At 42.7% G+C, this 20,474-nt stretch overlaps 1 protein-coding gene across 4 annotated transcripts in view; it reads left to right on the forward strand.

The window, feature by feature from the left end:
• LOC110526625 (talin-2) overlaps positions 1 to 20,474 on the forward strand; it is a 142,011-nt gene that overhangs the window by 52,684 nt on the left and 68,853 nt on the right. For all 4 annotated transcript variants that reach the window (XM_036964203.1, XM_036964205.1, XM_036964206.1 and 1 more), the window contains 17 exons: positions 2,499 to 2,666; positions 2,932 to 3,029; positions 3,561 to 3,690; positions 3,803 to 3,955; positions 4,878 to 5,020; positions 6,146 to 6,273; positions 6,653 to 6,716; positions 7,284 to 7,388; positions 8,692 to 8,847; positions 11,531 to 11,632; positions 11,855 to 11,931; positions 12,888 to 13,068; positions 14,863 to 14,976; positions 15,474 to 15,582; positions 16,377 to 16,585; positions 17,627 to 17,725; positions 17,898 to 18,065. In XM_036964203.1, coding sequence (XP_036820098.1) covers positions 2,531 to 2,666; positions 2,932 to 3,029; positions 3,561 to 3,690; positions 3,803 to 3,955; positions 4,878 to 5,020; positions 6,146 to 6,273; positions 6,653 to 6,716; positions 7,284 to 7,388; positions 8,692 to 8,847; positions 11,531 to 11,632; positions 11,855 to 11,931; positions 12,888 to 13,068; positions 14,863 to 14,976; positions 15,474 to 15,582; positions 16,377 to 16,585; positions 17,627 to 17,725; positions 17,898 to 18,065 — 2,172 coding nt within the window. In that variant the 5' untranslated portion in view covers positions 2,499 to 2,530. The remainder of the gene's footprint in view (positions 1 to 2,498; positions 2,667 to 2,931; positions 3,030 to 3,560; positions 3,691 to 3,802; positions 3,956 to 4,877; positions 5,021 to 6,145; positions 6,274 to 6,652; positions 6,717 to 7,283; positions 7,389 to 8,691; positions 8,848 to 11,530; positions 11,633 to 11,854; positions 11,932 to 12,887; positions 13,069 to 14,862; positions 14,977 to 15,473; positions 15,583 to 16,376; positions 16,586 to 17,626; positions 17,726 to 17,897; positions 18,066 to 20,474) is intronic.

Below are 20,474 nucleotides of genomic sequence, written 5' to 3' on the forward strand. Positions count from 1 at the left end.
GAGCACCTTCTTCCACATGTTTGGTGTGTCTCCCAGGTGGCTTGTGGCAAACTTTAAACGACACTTTTTATGGATATCTTTAAGAAATGGCTTTCTTCTTGCCACTCTTCCATAAAGGCCAGATTTGTGCAATATACGACTGATTGTTGTCCTATGGACAGAGTCTCCCACCTCAGCTGTAGATCTCTGCAGTTCATCCAGAGTGATCATGGGCCTCTTGGCTGCATCTCTGATCAGTCTTCTTCTTGTATGAGCTGAAAGTTTAGAGGGACGGCCAGGTCTTGGTAGATTTGCAGTGGTCTGATACTCCTTCCATTTCAATATTATCGCTTGCACAGTGCTCCTTGGGATGTTTAAAGCTTGGGAAATCTTTTTGTATCCAAATCCGGCTTTAAACTTCTTCACAACAGTATCTCGGACCTGCCTGGTGTGTTCCTTGTTCTTCATGATGCTCTCTGCGCTTTTAACGGACCTCTGAGACTATCACAGTGCAGGTGCATTTATACGGAGACTTGATTACACACAGGTGGATTGTATTTATCATCATTAGTCATTTAGGTCAACATTGGATCATTCAGAGATCCTCACTGAACTTCTGGAGAGAGTTTGCTGCACTGAAAGTAAAGGGGCTGAATAATTTTGCACGCCCAATTTTTCAGTTTTTGATTTGTTAAAAAAGTTTGAAATATCCAATAAATGCCGTTCCACTTCATGATTGTGTCCCACTTGTTGTTGATTCTTCACAAAAAAATACAGTTTTATATCTTTATGTTTGAAGCCTGAAATGTGGCAAAAGGTCGCAAAGTTCAAGGGGGCCGAATACTTTCGCAAGGCACTGTATATGTACATATTCTTATTCCATCTCTTTACACTTGTGTGTATTAGGTAGTTGTTGTGAATTTGTTAGATTACTTGTTAGATATTACTGCACTGTCAGAACTGGAAGCACAATCATTTTGCTACACTCGCATTAACATCTGCTAACCATGTGTGTGACAAATAAAATGAGATTTTTATTGTTTTATTTACCAGTTAGCCTCTACACCGTCTTGTAAAGCGGTTTAATATGCTTAATTTTAAGAAGTTATTTATCCACTTTAGTTGTGATACAAACTTATAGGCCTCAAAGCATATAGGCCTATGGGCTAGGCTAAACGGGGTGTGTGACTATGATTTTTTTTAAAGTAGCCAAAAAATGCCTTGTTTCTTGCCTTATGCTGGGCATCATTCACAAATGATATATTATAATTCACAAGCTAATGTTGTCATCCATCAGACGATTCTTGATTTAATCTTGTCTTTACATATGCAAAATAACATATGTGTGAAATTTGTATTGATTTAGAATGGACTATTATCATGCACCCGTCTCGAAACAGGCAGGGGGAAAAATACATGTTACCTATGCACTTAAATAGCTAATGCTCATTTTTTAAATGCCAGCCAGATAGGCTATACTCCTGTTGTAAAGAGAAGCAATGTGCTTAATATTAGGAACGTTGAGAAATAAATATAGCAGGCCTAGCCTATAGAAAGCTGATTGGATCCTCTTTTTAATAGAGGGCACCACTGTTTTCTCATGCAATTTCATAGCCTATAGTAATGTTGCGCAACATGAGCTCATGAAGTGTTTGATTTGATTTTCGATCACATTTGCATTGTCAGTGATTAGAAGGACAGTAGAGTGCAGAGTACCAGGCAGTTAGCAAGTTAGGTAAGCTACTAATACCATCAGCAGCATCAGAGCTTGGAGAAGCCTAATTACCATGACTAAATGGTCACGTGGAATTTGACTGCCTTCATGACTCGTGACCACCGGTGTGGCGGTAATACGGACACCGTAACAGCGCTAGTCCTATAGATTGTTGGAGAGTGACTTCCTAACTTGAGCAGGTTGTTCTGGTCAGTCTGAAGGTTGTATATGAGGTAGGAAATCCTCCCCTTACGCTGTCAAATCAAATTTGATTTGTCACACACATTTTTAGCAGATGTTATTGCAGGTGTAGTGAAATTGTTGTAGGTATGTATCTAGGTAAATAGACTGTTGATTAGACTTGAACCCTCTGAGTGTGTACCAACCAGGTGCAGTTATTTCTCCTTGTCTGAGTAATATGCAGGATATGTTCTCTGTCGTCTCCGAGTGGCACATGGCTCATTTCTGTCTGTCTGGGTTACAGATGAATTGAGTTTCAGGTTGTTTGAGTGTCTGCCCGCTCAGTGAGACAGACAGATGGCAGTGTTCTTCTCACGTTGTTTATATCCAGATACAGACATGACTTCAGTTTTGACCCCATTAGTTTTCCCCAGACAACAGATGGACTGTATTTGAGAACTTGTGAATTTGTCATAGGCTCTAACTCACCAGAATGAATTCTGTGAAATATTACTAATGTGGTGCGGTCACGTCTGTGTCTTGGCTTCATGGAAAATAACTAAGTAGTTGTATTTCCTTTGTTCTCATCCACATCTTTTACTGATCTCACCCTCCATTCTCCCAGGTGTAGACATACCCCCCACACCGCCGGCCAAGATGGTGGCCCTGTCCCTGAAGATCTGCGTCTGCCAGTGCAACCTGGTGAAGACCATGCAGTTTGAGCCGTCCACGGCCGTCTACGACGCCTGCAGAATCATCAGAGAGAGGGTTCCCGAAGCACAGACTGGACAAGGTACACTCACAAGACACAGACATACAAGCGACACAGGCCACGTTCAAATTCCTTTATAGACCATCCTTCCTTAAATGGTTAAAGCAAGGGCACCACGTGGCTTTCATCTGTACAGTCATGTCTTAGCACTGAGTACTTCAAGGAAGGGAGGATGCACTTCGGAAGAATTAGAATGGTACCTGCCTCTCAACACTAGAAACAAGGGCTTAGAAATGCATCATTCATCCTATTGCTAATGGTAACTTCTATTCCTATTGTCTTCCAGCCTCAGACTACGGTCTGTTCCTTTCTGATGAGGACCCCAGGAAAGGCATCTGGCTGGAGTCAGGAAGAACTCTGGATTATTACATGCTGCGGAATGGGGTAAAAACCTACCTAAAGCATACCTTCTGTAACCCTTAGTAATCTGACCAGTCCTATACTGTAGCGAGGGTTCTCTACTGTAGCGAAGGTTCTTTGTAGTTGTTGCCATGGAGAAAGTATTTAAAGTATGAGAATCGCATACTGTAACACACACACACACACACACACACACACACACACACACACTGACACTATTCTTGATTGAAGTCGGTCCTCAAAGATCACACACACCAAACGTGTTCGTTGGATGTGTTTTCCATTGGTATTTCCTTTCTAGACAAGTGCTGTGTGTTTAAAGCAGGGTGAAGTACCAGGCCTGTTGGAATGACAGAGTATGTAGTTCAGAGGAAAGTATTTTTCATATTGCTGTGTGTGAGAAATTAGAGAGTTGTGGGGATGGAATAGGCAACCGTTAAATTAGATTTTCTGCCCTCCGTTCATCCCTCTCGCCTTCGACTGGCTAAATGTTTGATCACTCGCTCTACATTTTGCCACATTTACAGGTTATATTTTGCTCTTCCTCCTTCTCAGGATATCCTTGAATACAAGAAGAAACAGAGGCCATTGAAGATCAAGATGCTGGATGGAGCTGTGAAAACTATTATGGTGGACGACTCCAAAACAGTGGGAGAGCTGCTAGTGACGATATGCAGTAGAATAGGTGAGTGGTCCATTATTTGTAGAAACACCTGGATTACATGATTTGTTTTAACACCTGTCATAGGAGAGCCAGTGGTTTGGGGTTGTCTGAAAGCTTTCCCCTGTGATTTCAGGAATCACCAACTACGAGGAGTACTCTCTGATCCAGGAGGTAATGGAAGAGAAGAAGGAGGATGGGACGGGCACCCTGAAGAAAGACAGGACTCTGCTCCGAGACGAGAGGAAGATGGAGAAACTCAAAGCCAAGCTTCACACAGACGATGACTGTGAGTTTAGGCCAACTTCACTTATTATTTTTAACTCCTTGTGAACTATAGGGCCTTAGTTGAGGCCAAACATCTCTAGCAGACGCTCTTATCCATAGCAATTGGGGTTAAGTGCCTTGCTCAAGGGCACATGAACAGAATGTTCACCATGTCAGCTTGGGGATTCAAACCAGTGACCTTTCGGTTACTGGCCAACGCTCTTAACCACGAGGCTACCTGCCATCTCTACAAATTGCCACTAGTTCTGGGAACATGTTGATACTGAAGCCAATTTAATTTCCCTTATGGTCATTTTTTTATAATTCAACCGATCATATGAGCCAAATAGGTTTTGAATAAAGTTTGCAGTAACAGGATTATTTAGTTAGCTAAATTGCATCTGCTATCCTTGAAGGTATTGCTCTGTCTGTTCTGAAAATAGATTTTGATACATCTGTGTGTTTCATAAGAGTTTGGACAGAAGCAACATTATTTGCCGGTTATTGATTTGACTGACATTTTTGTTTAAGCTATTATTTGAATAGTGATTTGAGTTGGATTCTGTTATCGCACATCAAATGGTATTTTCCTCCTTTTTTCCTGAGCGGTAGTGTCCATATCTCATGAGCTGTAGGCAATGGACGTCTGTCTTTGACTGAACACTTCACAGCAGGCCTACAGGCCATGGACAGGGCAGCTCCTCTCCAGCCTCTAGTTATTGGCACATCCATCAAACTGATGGGCAGCTTTACACCACTATTGACATTATCACTACCCCCCTTCAGGGGAACACTGACGCCAACATGGATTTTGGTTTTATAAAATATTGAGTCAACCCATGGGTTGACTATAATGGAGAGAATTATGGTTAGATTTTAAAGTTTATTGAGAAGGTCAGAATCTGCATTTACGAGTTAATATCTGTGTGTGTGTGTGTGTTCAGTAAACTGGCTTGACCACAGCAGAACGTTCCGTGAGCAGGGGGTTGAGGAGACCGAAACTCTTCTGCTCAGGAGGAAGTTCTTCTACTCAGACCAGAACGTGGACTCACGAGACCCGGTCCAGCTCAACCTGCTCTACGTCCAGGTCTGACCCTCACCGCGGTCTCTCCTCTCCTTCTGCTTTTAACACATCTCTGTCCACTCCACTTCCCCCTCTCCTACTCTTTCTTACTCTCTCTTTTCATCCTTCCCTCCTCAATAACTATCTTTCACTCTCTCCCGCCCCTCTCCTTCCCTCTTTCCTCACTCATGCCTTCTCCTCTGTTGTACTTGCCCTGCATAGTAGTCAGCAATTAAGCTCTTCACCAGAAACATGCTGTAATGGATGAATGTTGATGGATAGAGAACATCTGTTATTCCATTTTTTGTTTCCTTTTATAATAATAATTGAACACACACACACACACACACACACACACTCACAGCCAGAGCTGGTGCTTCACACTCTGGTGTCTCATTATCACCACCACAATGATTACTGCCTCAAGGTGTGTGTGCACGCATGTATATTTTCCTGCATTTCTAAATCATTTGTCAGTGCATTTGCGATGTATTGTATTTTGATGTATGCAGCTGGCATATTGAATTTGTGTCATTGTCAAGTCATGGTGGGACCCTATTCCCTTGTCTACTGACAGTGTCCTCTTCTGTATGACATTTGGTCCCAGGGGTCCTGCCTAGTCTTTAACACACATCTCCTCTTCCTCATAAGGACTAAAGCACCACTTCCATTGCTAGTCATGTTGTGCTGTCTGTGTGTAATTACCTGTTGTTGTAGTGTATGTAAATGGCTGTGAGAGATGGTTCAGCCAGATAAAGGATCTGGTTCAATAAGTAGGTATATGAGACTCAGCAGGCTCTCTGTTCTGGGCTCATTATTCTCTGTATGAGAGTTGTCTCGATCAGGCTGATTGGCTGTACAACATTAAGGGATCAGGGTTGAGATGAGGTCATTAGAGGTACTAGTGTTAGACGTCTTTTGTTTTGACATGTCACCATGGTTAGATCCATCATTTCAGGAAGTGAATTGTTTCCCATTCAAGAAGGTAAAGAAACTGGAGTCAGCCGCTCCATATTACTAGTGATATATTGGGTTTCATCTTCATCTCCTACCATTCCAGAATGAAAACATCCGTGGAGAACTTTGAGCGGCTCACGTCTCTTATGACGGTGATTATATTAAATGTGTGTGTGTTTATCTCTCTCCCAGGCACGAGATGACATCCTAAATGGTTCTCACCCTGTGTCCTTCGACAAGGCCTGCGAGTTTGCAGGGATTCAGGCTCAAATCCAATTTGGGCCGCACATAGAACACAAACACAAGCCTGGATTCCTAGAGTAAGCTTCACTTCCTTCTGAAGACTACTTTAACTTTACATAATGCGAAGGGAAAGTGGGATACCTAGTTAGTTGTACAACTGAATGCATTCAACTGAAATGTGTCTTCCGCCTTTAACCCGACCCCTCTGAATCAGGGGAAGGATGATGACGAACATGGTGATGTTGATTTTTATCATGAAGGTGATGCTATTCAATACAAAGAAGACATATTGCTGGAAGGAATGTATTACTTCAGGGTACTGATAGAAATCTGTTATTTGTTTTCATAATACAAATCCTCACCATATTAAATGGGGTTTTGTTGTTTGAAACCAGCAGACTTTTCATGGTTTTATGTATAAACTCTCAACCTGTACCTACCTATAATCTATTTTAGCCTCAAGGAGTTTCTACCTAAAGAATATATCAAGCAGCGAGGGAATGAAAAGAAAATCTTTCAGGTTGGTCCAGTTTGTTTATGAATCTTATAGAAGTAGATATTGGGGCAGCAGGTAGCCTAGTGGTTAGAGTGTTGGGCCAGTAACCAAAAGGTTGCTAGATCGAATCTGTCGTTCTGCCCCTGAACAAGGAAGTTCACCCACTGTTCCTAGGCCGTCATTATAAATAAGAATTTGTTCTTAACTGACTTGCCTACTTAAATAAAGGTTAAATAAATCAAAATATATTGCCATTTTATTTTCAATTAATTTGCTTGTTTCTGAATTAATTATTTATAACTTTTGGTTCCTATTCTGTCAACTTCTTAGTCCCATACAACTGCTGATAGTCTAAATAAAAGTAGAACCCTGGTGGTTCAAGCACTGAATACTGATGGGCTGAAAGCCATGGTATATGAGACCGTATACCGCAGGTATACGTTTGTAGCCAGTTTATAATGGCAATAAGGCACCTCTGGGTATATGGCTAATATATCACGGCTAAGGGCTGTTCTTATGCACGACACAACACAGAGCACCCCATCGTGCCTTACTGCTTTAATATATTCTATTCTATTTTCAAACTCTCAGGACCACAAGAACTGTGGTGAGATGACAGAGATAGAAGCTAAAGTAAAGTACGTGAAGCTAGCCAGGTCCCTAAGGACATACGGAGTGTCTTTCTTCCTGGTGAAGGTAAGATTGTGTGTGTGTGTGTGTGTGTGTGTGAAGCACTAGCAGGTGCAGAAATGAGTGGGTTACAGCTGAATATCAGTAGCTTTTCATGTTGTTGCAACACCAAGGCCTCGTTGCACTCTTTCATATCAGAGGAATGTCTTCTCTTTGGAGTGGACAGAATCAAATCCCACCTGAGCATTAGGTTTAAGACCAACCAGATGACTGAAATATGCTCATCTGGCTTCTACCAAACTGCACATTTCCTAGCCTGGTCCCTGATCTATTTGTGCAGTCTTGCCATCAACAACCATAGGAGTTGGCTAGTACTGTACAAATAAGATCTAGTACCAGGCTAGAAAAACTGACCGCACCATTATTCAGACTCCAGAGTCACACTTTCCTAGTTAAGAAATGGCAGAGCAACACAAGGCAGTGTGGTAATGAATTAGACTGAGGAAATATTGCACGTTTTGGCACACCCATTAATCTTATGTAGATGTGAGCTAAACAAAAGTGTTAGACACATTTCTTACAAATTCTTCATATCTGGATATAGACGTTTGAGTAGTAGTTAAAGCAATACGTAGAAGTGACGAACAATAAACCTTTTGATTCAAACACATCCCACAGTGGTTTATGAGAAGGTAATATAAAGACAAAAGTCATAGTTGATGGATTTAAATGGCTCTGGTTAAGCTGGTAGAACTGTAGCAAAGCAGTGAACACTAACTTACTCCCATCATCATCACCTCTGTGAGGTTCATTGTGTTCCTGAAAAGTGACCGTGTGCCTGCAGCCTGTGCGCTGGAGTGTGGCGTAATGATTACTTCCCTGTGAGCAGGGAGAGAGCGCGAGGGAGGGAGGGAGACAGAGAGCAAGCACCTGGAGAGTTAACTAGTGGTTTCTGGCTGCACCTCTGCCAGGCAGGGTCTGTCCTTTTACTGCAGCCCCCACAGGGAGATAGGAGGGGCCAGTTTGTTTGGTCCCCCCCGCCCGTCACCCCTCCAGCTCCCCTGGTCCCCCCGCCTGTCACCCCTCCAGCTCCCCTGGTCCCCCTGCCTGTCACCCCTCCAGCTCCCCTGGTCCCCCTGCCCTGGTCCCCCTGTTGCTTTTTATTTTCCATTGTTTTCTATTGACTGTTTGTTTGTATTAGAAGATTAATAGTATGAATTTGTTGTGTATTTTCCACTGTTCTCTGAGTGTTAGTTGTTGCTTATTCTCCCATGGTTCCCCAATAAGGTTTTGTTGCTTATTCTTCATCATTCTCCAATAGGCTTTTGTTGCTTAATATTTCCCATTGTTCTGTCACACTGTTTTATAGGAGAAGATGAAGAGTAAGAATAAGCTGGTCCCCAGGCTGTTGGGGATAACCAAAGAGTCAGTGATGAGGTTGGAGGAGAAGACCAAAGACGTGGTGCAGGAGTGGCCCCTCACCACTGTAAAGAGATGGGCCGCCTCGCCCAAGAGCTTCACCCTGGTGAGAACCCCAGCGTGTGTGTGTGTGTCTGTCTGGGTAGACTCCCTTCCTCAGTGCTGCCGCCTCCACTTCCTATAGTCCACTAGAAGACTGACAGGGTCCACAGAGACCTCTTGTATATTTTATACGCAAACACCAATCCATTATCTGCCCTCTAACATGTATGTCTGTTGTGCTGTATTTCTTAGGTAGATTACACATAGACTCTCAGTAAATGAAATGTTCATCTGAATGTTTCTCTTCTCATAAACAATTAGTATGAAGACTCTTCTCGTCACTCAACTTAATTTATTGAACAAACCCCCTTTGTCTTGCCTGCCAATGACTGCCCTTTGTGACTTTACTAAGAGTCAGTGACTAAAGAAATGCCTAATCTAGAAGATCTCTTTTTGTAGACATGCCGTCTTTACCAACACTCAATTGAATTAATATTCTCTGTGTTGGTACAGTTCAGGAATGTTCCCTCTGTGTCCCAAGTAGCACCATATTCCCTTTAAAATGCACTGCTTTTGACCAGAGGGAATAGGGTGCCATCTGGCATGCAGCCCCTGTACCTTGAAGCTGTTGGAAATTAAGCTGTACCTTTTGGTGAATGCTTTGAAATATATTCCTAGAATTTTATTCAACCAATCATGCGTATTCCTTTGTGGGGATCCTTTCATCCATTTTCAAACCCCTGTTGGCAGGGTCAGATCAGTTTCATATTCTAAAAGATGATGTCCAGAAATATGACTAAGGAATATAGAAGGATATTCTATGGAATGTCTCCTGATATTTAATGTCCGAAGTGATTTTCTTCTTTCCCCACACAGATTCTTCCATGTGAAGTGTGCCTTTATATGACAATAACTGTAATTGGTTTAATCTGACAGTGGCTACAGCCTGCTAGCAGTTTGATGTCTAGGCTCCAGCAGCTCAATGTCTGGCGTCTGTTATAAATAACTTATTCCATACGTTCACATGAATCCCTACACACTGAGCCAAGTCCTCTATGTAAACTCATTCCATACGTTCACATGAATCCCCGCCCACTGAGCCAAGTCCTCTATGTAAACTCATTCCATACGTTCACATGAATCCCCACCCACTGAGCCAAGTCCTCTATGTAAACTCATTCCATACGTTCACATGAATCCCCACACACTGAGCCAAGTCCTCTATGTAAACTCATTCCATACGTTCACATGAATCCCCACACACTGAGCCAAGTCCTCTATGTAAACTCATTCCATACGTTCACATGAATCCCCGCCCACTGAGCCAAGTCCTCTATGTAAACTCATTCCATACGTTCACATGAATCCCCACACACTGAGCCAAGTCCTCTATGTAAACTCATTCCATACTTTCACATGAATCCCCACACACTGAGCCAAGTCCTCTATGTAAACTCATTCCATACGTTCACATGAATCCCCACACACTGAGCCAAGTCCTCTATGTAAACTCATTCCATACGTTCACATTAATCCCCACACACTGAGCCAAGTCCTCTATGTAAACTCATTCCATACGTTCACATGAATCCCCACACACTGAGCCAAGTCCTCTATGTAAACTCATTCCATACGTTCACATGAATCCCCACACACTGAGCCAAGTCCTCTATGTAAACTCATTCCATACGTTCACATGAATCCCCACACACTGAGCCAAGTCCTCTATGTAAACTCATTCCATACGTTCACATTAATCCCCACACACTGAGCCAAATCCTCTATGTAAACTCATTCCATACGTTCACATGAATCCCCACACACTGAGCCAAGTCCTCTATGTAAACTCATTCCATACGTTCACATGAATCCCCACACACTGAGCCAAGTCCTCTATGTAAACTCATTTCATACGTTCACATGAATCCCCACACACTGAGCCAAGTCCTCTATGTAAATTCATTCCATACGTTCACATGAATCCCCACACACTGAGCCAAGTCCTCTATGTAAACAAATTACAAGCGAAGCCACTGCAGTGGTTGGGATCTTGCTTTCAATGTTATTCCAGTAAGAGATTCTGTATACAGTTTGCCATTTGCTGGAGCATTTGTCATGAACCTCTGTGTTATTCCAGTGTGAGATGCAGCATTTGGCGTTGCTGGCCTGTGTTTGACTGTTGTAGGATTTGGTATGAAGCCGTGTGTGTTTGCCTCTGGTAGGGATGTATAGGATTTGGTATGAAGCCGTGTGTGTTTGCCTCTGGTAGGGATGTATAGGATTTGGTATGAAGCAGTGTGTGTTTGCCTCTGGTAGGGATGTATAGGATTTGGTATGAAGCAGTGTGTGTTTGCCTCTGGTAGGGATGTATAGGATTTGGTATAAAGCCGTGTGTGTTTGCCTCTGGTAGGGATGTATAGGATTTGGTATAAAGCCGTGTGTGTTTGCCTCTGGTAGGGATGTATAGGATTTGGTATGAAGCTGTGTGTGTTTGCCTCTGGTAGGGATGTAAAGGATTTGGTATGAAGGCGTGTGTGTTTGCCTCTGGTAGGGAGGTATAGGATTTGGTATGAAGCCGTGTGTGTTTGCCTCTGGTAGGGATGTATAGGATTTGGTATGAAGCCGTGTGTGTTTGCCTCTGGTAGGGAGGTATAGGATTTGGTATCATCCTCTGTTTGTCTGTCTGTTGTAGGCTTTTTTAATAGTCCGGTATAAAATGCTATATTTGGTATGGACCTCTGCTGTAGGATTTTGGGGAGTACCAGGAGAGCTACTACTCAGTCCAGACCACTGAGGGAGAACAAATCTCTCAGCTCATCGCTGGATACATCGACATCATCCTCAAAAAGGTGTGTAGGAAACCCTTTCCCATCGCAGCTAGATTATCCACTTGTTAAAGTGAGGGATACTGCTTCTAGAAAACATCAATACTCCCATGCATGTCCAAATAGTTATGCCTAAACCTACCTGCCAATCACTATGTGTTGCCTTTTAGAGATGGAATAGCCATTGTCACCTTTGATCCAAATGTCACTTTGTGAATTTCTCTCTCTTTGTCTCTGTCTCTGTAGAAGCAAAGTAGAGACCGTTTTGGTTTAGAAGGAGATGAAGAATCCACCATGCTTGAAGAATCCGTCTCCCCTAAGAAGTATGTGAACTGTTATATAATGCTCAGCAACACACACTAGTAGTGTCCTACAGACCAGGGTTGTGTTCATTAGGGCATGCAACAGAAAACATTTAAAATGAAAAAGAGGGTTTATTATTGGGGAGGTCCAGTTAGTCTTGCCTGTTTTTGTCAGTTTTGTTCTGTTCAGTGGCTAATGAAGCCAACATGGCCTCAGTCCCATTTTATGTTCCAGCTATAATGTATAGATCTCATAAATACACCTGACTGTACTCATGAACAATTCCCCTCAGTGAGGATAGTATTGTCCCTTAGGATCAACTTCCTCTGTTGGAGTTTCTCTTTTTCTCCGTTCTCTCCGTCCGGATAAACAACATTAGTCCCTTTATCTACATATTAGTATTAGTCCCTTTATCTACATAGAGCTGTCGTTAAATTACGTAAGCTGTTTTCCTGTCTAGTCTCAATTGATGTTTCCGTTCCTGCACTGAGGGAATATTGGTCTTGAGCCCTATGTGCCCTGATCAAAAGTAGCACACTAATGAGGGAATAGGGTGCCATTTGAGACACAGACCTTGTGTTGTTCCCTTATCTGGGGCAGTCAGTGTGGAGGATAGCATAGAGGGAAGACACAGGCATTAATACTGTAAACTCACAGGAAACCAAACCTGGAAGGCTTCGTCTGAAGAATAACAGAGTCTTGTTCCTGGAAGAACACAATGAAGGTTTGATGTCGGCCGTGTTTCCTGTTAGCACCCCCCACACACACACACACACACACACCGAGTCTGGCAAACAGACACCACCATCCTTCGATAGTTGGATCACCTGTGGATGGGAATGGTGACGCTGTCACCTGAAATGCTATCGATAATTATGTGATGAATATTAAGTATCACAGATGCGTTTTTTTGAAAATCATGCACAGACCATAGTTAATTCATGTAGAATTTGTCTGTTTATCTGCGTGTTTCCAGGTCGACAATCCTGCAGCAGCAGTTTAACCGTGTGGGTCGTGTGGAGCATGGCTCTGTGGCTCTACCAGGGGTGATCAGGTCTGGCTCTATAGGAGCAGAGTCTCTCAGCATGGGCACCATGCCTTCTGCACAGCAACAGGTCATCATGGGACAGATGCACCGAGGACACATGCCACCACTGGTGAGAGCAGGAATGCAATGTTAAATGTTCTCTCTCTTTCTCTCACACACACACACACACACACACACACACACACACACACACACACACACACACACACACACACACACACTTTCTCTTTCTGCCCCTCTTCTTTCTGTTTCTCTCTCCAACTTTCTCTCTCTCTCTCTCTCTCTCTCTCTCACACATCCTCTTTTAAAATGTACAGTGGGGCAAAAAAGTATTGTCAGCCACCAATTGTGCAAGTTCTCCCACTTAAAGTTGAGAGAGGCCTGTAATTTTCATCATAGGTACACATCAACTATGACAGACAAAATGAGAAAGAAAATCCAGAAAATCACATTGTAGGATTTTTAATGAATTTATTTGCAAATTATGGTGGAAAATAAGTATTTGGTCAATAACAAAAGTTTATCTCTATATATCTTTATATCTTTGTTATATACCCTTTGTTGGCAATGACAGAGGTCAAACGTTTTCTGTAAGTCTTCCCAGGTTTTTCACACACTGTTGCTGGTACTTTGGCCCATTCCTCTATGCAGATCTCCTCTAGAGCAGTGATGTTTTGGGGCTGTTGCTGGGCAACACGGACTTTCAACTCCCTCCAAATATTTTCTATGGGGTTGAGATCTGGAGACTGGCTAGGCCACTCCAGGACCTTGAAATGCTTCTTACGAAGCCACTCCTTCGTTGCCCGGGCAGTGTGTTTGGGATCATTGTCATGCTGAAAGACCCAGCCACGTTTCATCTTCAATGCCCTTGCTGATGGAAGGAGGTTTTCACTCAAAATCTCACGATACATGGCCCCATTCATTCTTTCCTTTACACGGATCAGTCGACCTGGTCCCTTTGCAGAAAAACATCCCCAAAGCATGATGTTTCCACCCCCATGCTTCACAGTAGGTATGGTGTTCTTTGGATGCAACTCAGCATTGTTTGTCCTCCAAACACGACGAGTTGAGTTTTTACCAAAACGTTGTATTTTGGTTTAATCTGACCATATGACATTCTCCCAATCTTCTTCTGGATCATCCAATTTTTTTTCTCCAAATTAGACTTTGTTACTTTGGTCCCAGCTCTCTGCAGGTCATTCAGGTCCCCCCGTGTGGTTCTGGGATTTTTGCTCACCGTTCTTGTGATCATTTTGACCCCACGGGGTGAGATCTTGCGTGGAGCCCCAGATCGAGGGAGATTATCAGTGGTCTTGTATGTCTTCCATTTCCTAATAATTGCTCCCACAGTTGATTTCTTCAAACCAAGCTGCTTACCTATTGCAGATTCAGTCTTCACAGCCTGGTGCAGGTCTACAATTTTGTTTCTGGTGACCTTTGACAGCTCTTTGTTCTTGGCCATAGTGGAGTTGGGAGTGTGACTGTTTGAGTTTGTGGACAGGTGTCTTTTATACTGATAACAAGTTCAAACAGGTGCCATTAATACAGGTGGAGGACAGAGGAGCCTCTTAAAGAAGAAGTTACAGGTCTGTGAGAGACAGAAATCTTGCTTGTTTGTCGGTGACCAAATACTTATTTTCCACCATAATTTGCAAATAAATTCATTAAAAATACATTCATTCTTACAATGTGATTTTCTGGATTTTTTTTTCTCATTTTGTCTGTCATAGTTGAAGTGTACCTATGATGAAAATTACAGGCCTCTCATCTTTTTAAGTGGGAGAACTTGCACAATTGGTGGCTGACTAAATACTTTTTTGCCCCACTGTATCTCTCTCTCTCCATCTCATATCTCTATACGTGTTTAGTAGATATTAATCATGTCTGTGTTTATTCTCTCCAGAGCTCGGCCCAGCAGGCCCTGATGGGGACCATCAACACCAGTATGCAGGCAGTACAGCAGGCACAGGCTGATCTGGGGGAGGTGGACAACCTGCCTCCTCTGGGACAGGACATGGTGTGGAGACACACACACACACACACACACACACACACACACACTTGTCTCCACTGGGACAGGACATGGTGAGGAGGACATATAACAGCATACTGACCGTCACACACAGACAAGCACACACAGCACTCAGTTAATTTCACGCCCTATTAACTTATAATTAAGTTGTTAATACTCTTAAAGCTTCTGATCCAAATCTTTACATTTTATATTGTAATTTTCTGACGTTTGATTTTTATGCTTAACGGCATGTTTAATGTATGTACATAACACTCCTTAAAATAAATGTAACTACGTCTATGCTCACCATAGTGCTCTTCCCTCAATGCCATTCTCCCTGCTTCAGCTCCTAGATCACCATTCATCCTCCAACTCCCATCCTGACTTTCTGATGTTTCAGTGTTCTTGTTTACTTGTATGTTCTGCAATTCAGCTTTTAGCTGCCAAGTACCACCTTCATGTGATAATTCTGATGAACCAGTACCATCTCTCTCCTCCAGGCGTCCAAGGTGTGGATCCAGAACAAGGTGGATGAGTCCAAACATGAGATCCACTCCCAGGTGGATGCCATCACCGCAGGAACAGCTTCTGTGGTCAACCTCACCGCTGGTACGTGGCTTTGGGATGACTCAGGAAATGCCATGATGTTCAATGGAAGAGTTGGATATTCCAGTGCTGTTGAAGTGACAGAAGGTTTTGAGTTTACATTTTTACAAGCAGTTTTTTTCTTCATTTTTATCTCTCGGTTTTAAATTATTCACACTTAACATTTTTCAAGTTAACGACCTGGTTTTCATTACGTATAAATCTACAGTAATGGTGAACTGATATCCTTTATACTGTGTACTAGTGGGCCATGCGAGCTGGCAGTATTCTTCATATCATTTGTTTGGTGCCATGCTGAACCCAGCCAAGGGACAGTCGGTGCTTCAACCATCTGTTTCAATATAAGGGGCCTTTTAGACCATCGTATAGTGAATAAGATGACATGGACCAGGGGTCCTGATCCTGGACCAGCGCTCTGAGATGCTTTATACGGTCCCTGACCCTTTCCCCTTTTATCTAAACATCTGGTCATTTCCACCAGCAGTCTCATGTCTAAACAGAATGATCTAATGTGACATGCTGAATTGACTGGCTGAGTGTAACATGTGTACAAGTTTGTGACACATACTGGCTCACTGTACTGCACCCTGTTAGGTACCCAGAGGACAGGCCAGAAGGGCTTGAGATGGTTAACTTGGCTCTCTTTATTTCTCTATCTCTGTCTCGCTTTTTCATTCTCCTTTTCTATCCTCTCTGCCTCTTTCCATCCCCACTCTCTTTCGCTTACTATACTCTATTCCCTCTCTCTCTGCTCTCTCTTCCCCTCCCCTCCCCTCCTTCCTCCCTCCCTCTTATAGGTGACCCGACAGACACAGACTACACTGCAGTGGGTTGTGCCATCACCACCATCTCCTCCAACCTGACAGAGATGTCTAAGGGTGTGAAGCTACTGGCTGCTCTTATAGAGGACGACACAAGCGGGAGCAATGACCTTATGGGTGCCGCTAGGAACCTGGCTGGGGCCGTCTCTGACCTGCTCAAGGCTGTGGAGCCTGCCTCCGGAGAGGTGAGACGGGGCTGGCGGAGGCAGATGCCTCAGCACTGGTCCAGGAGAGCCTAGAGTGTTTACGGCTTTTGTTCCAGCTTAGTGCAAAGCAAGCACACTTGAAACAAAAGCCTGCAGATTGGCCTACTGCGGCTTTCCGTGGCCAGAGTTTTATACCAACAATGCTTTAGCCCAACACCTGTGGTATCTGAAGAGCACATGAGCTAGCTTCTACACATGATTCAATGTTCTAGACTTACTTGGACCTCTCATTAAGTTCCATTGTCCCTGATATAAGGCATTTTATATTCTCTTTTGTAACAGAACCAACATCACAGTTGATCTTTCCCAGTTGTATTGCCTGTAAAGAGAGGGTAACAGAAGGCTGTAGAGTGTGTTAGGTTTGACCTCTGATTGATTGGAGGTGTTTATACTGTACTTATCACTAATGCACCACTGGCCTCAATAATACCAACTGAGCTCCTACTGTATTCATATGGTGGCACTCCTCCCAGTTACAAGGCTTAATTTGATTAATATTTCCCTTTTTTAGGGAGTGTGTCATGTGTTGGCTGTCTATTGTATTCCTGCCCTCATGTCTGAACAGAGACAGATGGCCAGAGAGCGACGGCCAGGCAGAACCATAACAAAATATGGCCATTTGAACTATTCCCCCTTCCTTTGCTGCTGTGTGTTTTGTTCACATTGAACAAAACAAAGGCTGGTGAGGATAATTCTGCTGTGAATGATTCATCACTGCCATGTTGAATAATGGATTTCACATAGACCTGCACCTGCAGGCCCAGTTCACTATGCTCACAGTGTTCTCTTCAAGGCCAGTTGGGATAATAATGTTTTTGGGAGATTCTGTCTTGACAATATGAAAATATCCTGATGTGGATTCAGAAATACAGTAGTAGCTCATCTAAGCTAGTCTGGTGTGTCAACCTTCTGGGGCTAAGCGTAGATGCTGAGCCAGCTGTAATTTAGGTCTACCTACCGTAGACCCCACGTGGGCTAACCCTTGTGCCATAGCTGTACTCTGACTTCCTGTTCCCTCAGCCCCGTCAGACAGTGCTGAGTGCAGCAGGCAGTATAGGCCAGGCCAGTGGGGACCTGCTGCTTCAGATAGGAGAGAATGAGTCAGACGAGAGGTTCCAGGTAAGAGTCTGTTTATTTTCACTTTTTCTCATTACAAACTTTCACATGCGATTCAGACTCACCACATTTAGAGGGATTATTCTGCAGTTGCACCCAATATGAATTTCAAGCGTAACCTTTGCTTATTAGAATTTATTAAGAGGGATGGACAAAATGGTGATGACCATTTCAGGAGGTGCTGATGATCCTGGCCAAGGCGGTGGCCAACGCGGCAGCCATGATAGTGCTGAAGGCTAAGAACGTGGCCCAGGTGGCAGACGACACGGTCCTACAGAACAGAGTCATCGCTGCTGCTACGCAGTGTGCCCTCTCCACCTCCCAGCTGGTGGCCTGTGCCAAGGTACAACACTGTAGACCTTTCACACACTCCCACTGACATTTCATCATGATGAGAATGATGTGAGAGGGGGAAAGGTTTGTGGCAGTGCTGCGGTGGATAATTCAACAACAGTAGCTATGATTCTTCCACTTCAATAACCCCAGGTAAAGTTAGTAACTTCAATAACCCCAGGTAAAGTTAGTAACTTCAATAACCCCAGGTAAAGTTAGTAACTTCAATAACCCCAGGTAAAGTTAGTAACTTCAATAACCCCAGGTAAAGTTAGTAACTTCAATAACCCCAGGTAAAGTTAGTAACTTCAATAACCCCAGGTAAAGTTAGTCACTTCAATAACCCCAGGTAAAGTTCCTAACTTCAATAACCCCAGGTAAAGTAAGTAACTTCAATAACCCCAGGTAAAGTTAGTCACTTCAATAACCCCAGGTAAAGTTCCTAACTTCAATAACCCCAGGTAAAGTTAGTAACTTCAATAACCCCAGGTAAAGTTCCTAACTTCAATAACCCCAGGTAAAGTTCCTAACTTCAATAACCCCAGGTAAAGTTAGTAACTTCAATAACCCCAGGTAAAGTTAGTAACTTCAATAACCCCAGGTAAAGTTAGTAACTTCAATAACCCCAGGTAAAGTTAGTAACTTCAATAACCCCAGGTAAAGTTCCTAACTTCAATAACCCCAGGTAAAGTTCCTAACTTCAATAACCCCAGGTAAAGTTAGTAACTTCAATAACCCCAGGTAAAGTTAGTAACTTCAATAACCCCAGGTAAAGTTCCTAACTTCAAAACCCCAGGTAAAGTAAGTAACTTCAATAACCCCAGGTAAAGTTCCTAACTTCAATAACCCCCGGTAAAGTTCCTAACTTCAATAACCCCAGGTAAAGTAAGTAACTTCAATAACCCCAGGTAAAGTAAGTAACTTCAATAACCCCAGGTAAAGTAAGTAACTTCAATAACCCCAGGTAAAGTTCCTAACTTCAATAACCCCAGGTAAAGTTCCTAACTTCAATAACCCCAGGTAAAGTAAGTAACTTCAATAACCCCAGGTAAAGTTCCTAACTTCAATAACCCCAGGTAAAGTTAGTAACTTCAACAACCCCAGGTAAAGTTAGTAACTTCAATAACCCCAGGTAAAGTTAGGAACTTCAATAACCCCAGGTAAAGTTTGTAACTTCAATAACCCCAGGTAAAGTTAGTAACTTCAATAACCCCAGGTAAAGTTAGTAACTTCAATAACCCCAGGTAAAGTTAGTAACTTCAATAACCCCAGGTAAAGTTAGTAACTTCAATAACCCCAGGTAAAGTTAGTAACTTCAATAACCCCAGGTAAAGTTAGTAACTTCAATAACCCCAGGTAAAGTTAGTAACTTCAATAACCCCAGGTAAAGTTAGTAACTTCAATAACCCCAGGTAAAGTTAGTAACTTCAATAACCCCAGGTAAAGTTCCTAACTTCAATAACCCCAGGTAAAGTTAGTAACTTCAATAACCCCAGGTAAAGTTAGTAACTTCAATAACCCCAGGTAAAGTTAGTAACTTCAATAACCCCAGGTAAAGTTAGTAACTTCAATAACCCCAGGTAAAGTTAGTAACTTCAATAACCCCAGGTAAAGTTAGTAACTTCAATAACCCCAGGTAAAGTTAGTAACTTCAATAACCCCAGGTAAAGTTAGTAACTTCAATAACCCCAGGTAAAGTTAGTAACTTCAATAACCCCAGGTAAAGTTAGTAACTTCAATAACCCCAGGTAAAGTTAGTAACTTCAATAACCCCAGGTAAAGTTAGTAACTTCAATAACCCCAGGTAAAGTTAGTAACTTCAATAACCCCAGGTAAAGTTCCTAACTTCAATAACCCCAGGTAAAGTTCCTAACTTCAATAACCCCAGGTAAAGTTCCTAAATTCAATAACCCCAGGTAAAGTTAATAACTTCAATAACCCCAGGTAAAGTTCCTAACTTCAATAACCCCAGGTAAAGTTCCTAACTTCAATAACCCCAGGTAAAGTTCCTAACTTCAATAACCCCAGGTAAAGTTAGTAACTTCAATAACCCCAGGTACAGTTAATAACTTCAATAACCCCAGGTAAAGTTTGTAACTTCAATAACCCCAGGTAAAGTTCCTAACTTCAATAACCCCAGGTAAAGTTAGTAACTTCAATAACCCCAGGTACAGTTAATAACTTCAATAACCCCAGGTAAAGTTTGTAACTTCAATAACCCCAGGTAAAGTTAGTCACTTCAATAACCCCAGGTAAAGTTCCTAACTTCAATAACCCCAGGTAAAGTTAGTAACTTCAATAACCCCAGGTAAAGTAAGTAACTTCAATAACCCCAGGTAAAGTTAGTAACTTCAATAACCCCAGGTAAAGTTCCTAACTTCAATAACCCCAGGTAAAGTTCCTAACTTCAATAACCCCA

This window comes from Oncorhynchus mykiss, chromosome 26, assembly GCF_013265735.2.
Source record: "Oncorhynchus mykiss isolate Arlee chromosome 26, USDA_OmykA_1.1, whole genome shotgun sequence".
Taxonomy (NCBI): Eukaryota; Metazoa; Chordata; class Actinopteri; order Salmoniformes; family Salmonidae; genus Oncorhynchus; species Oncorhynchus mykiss.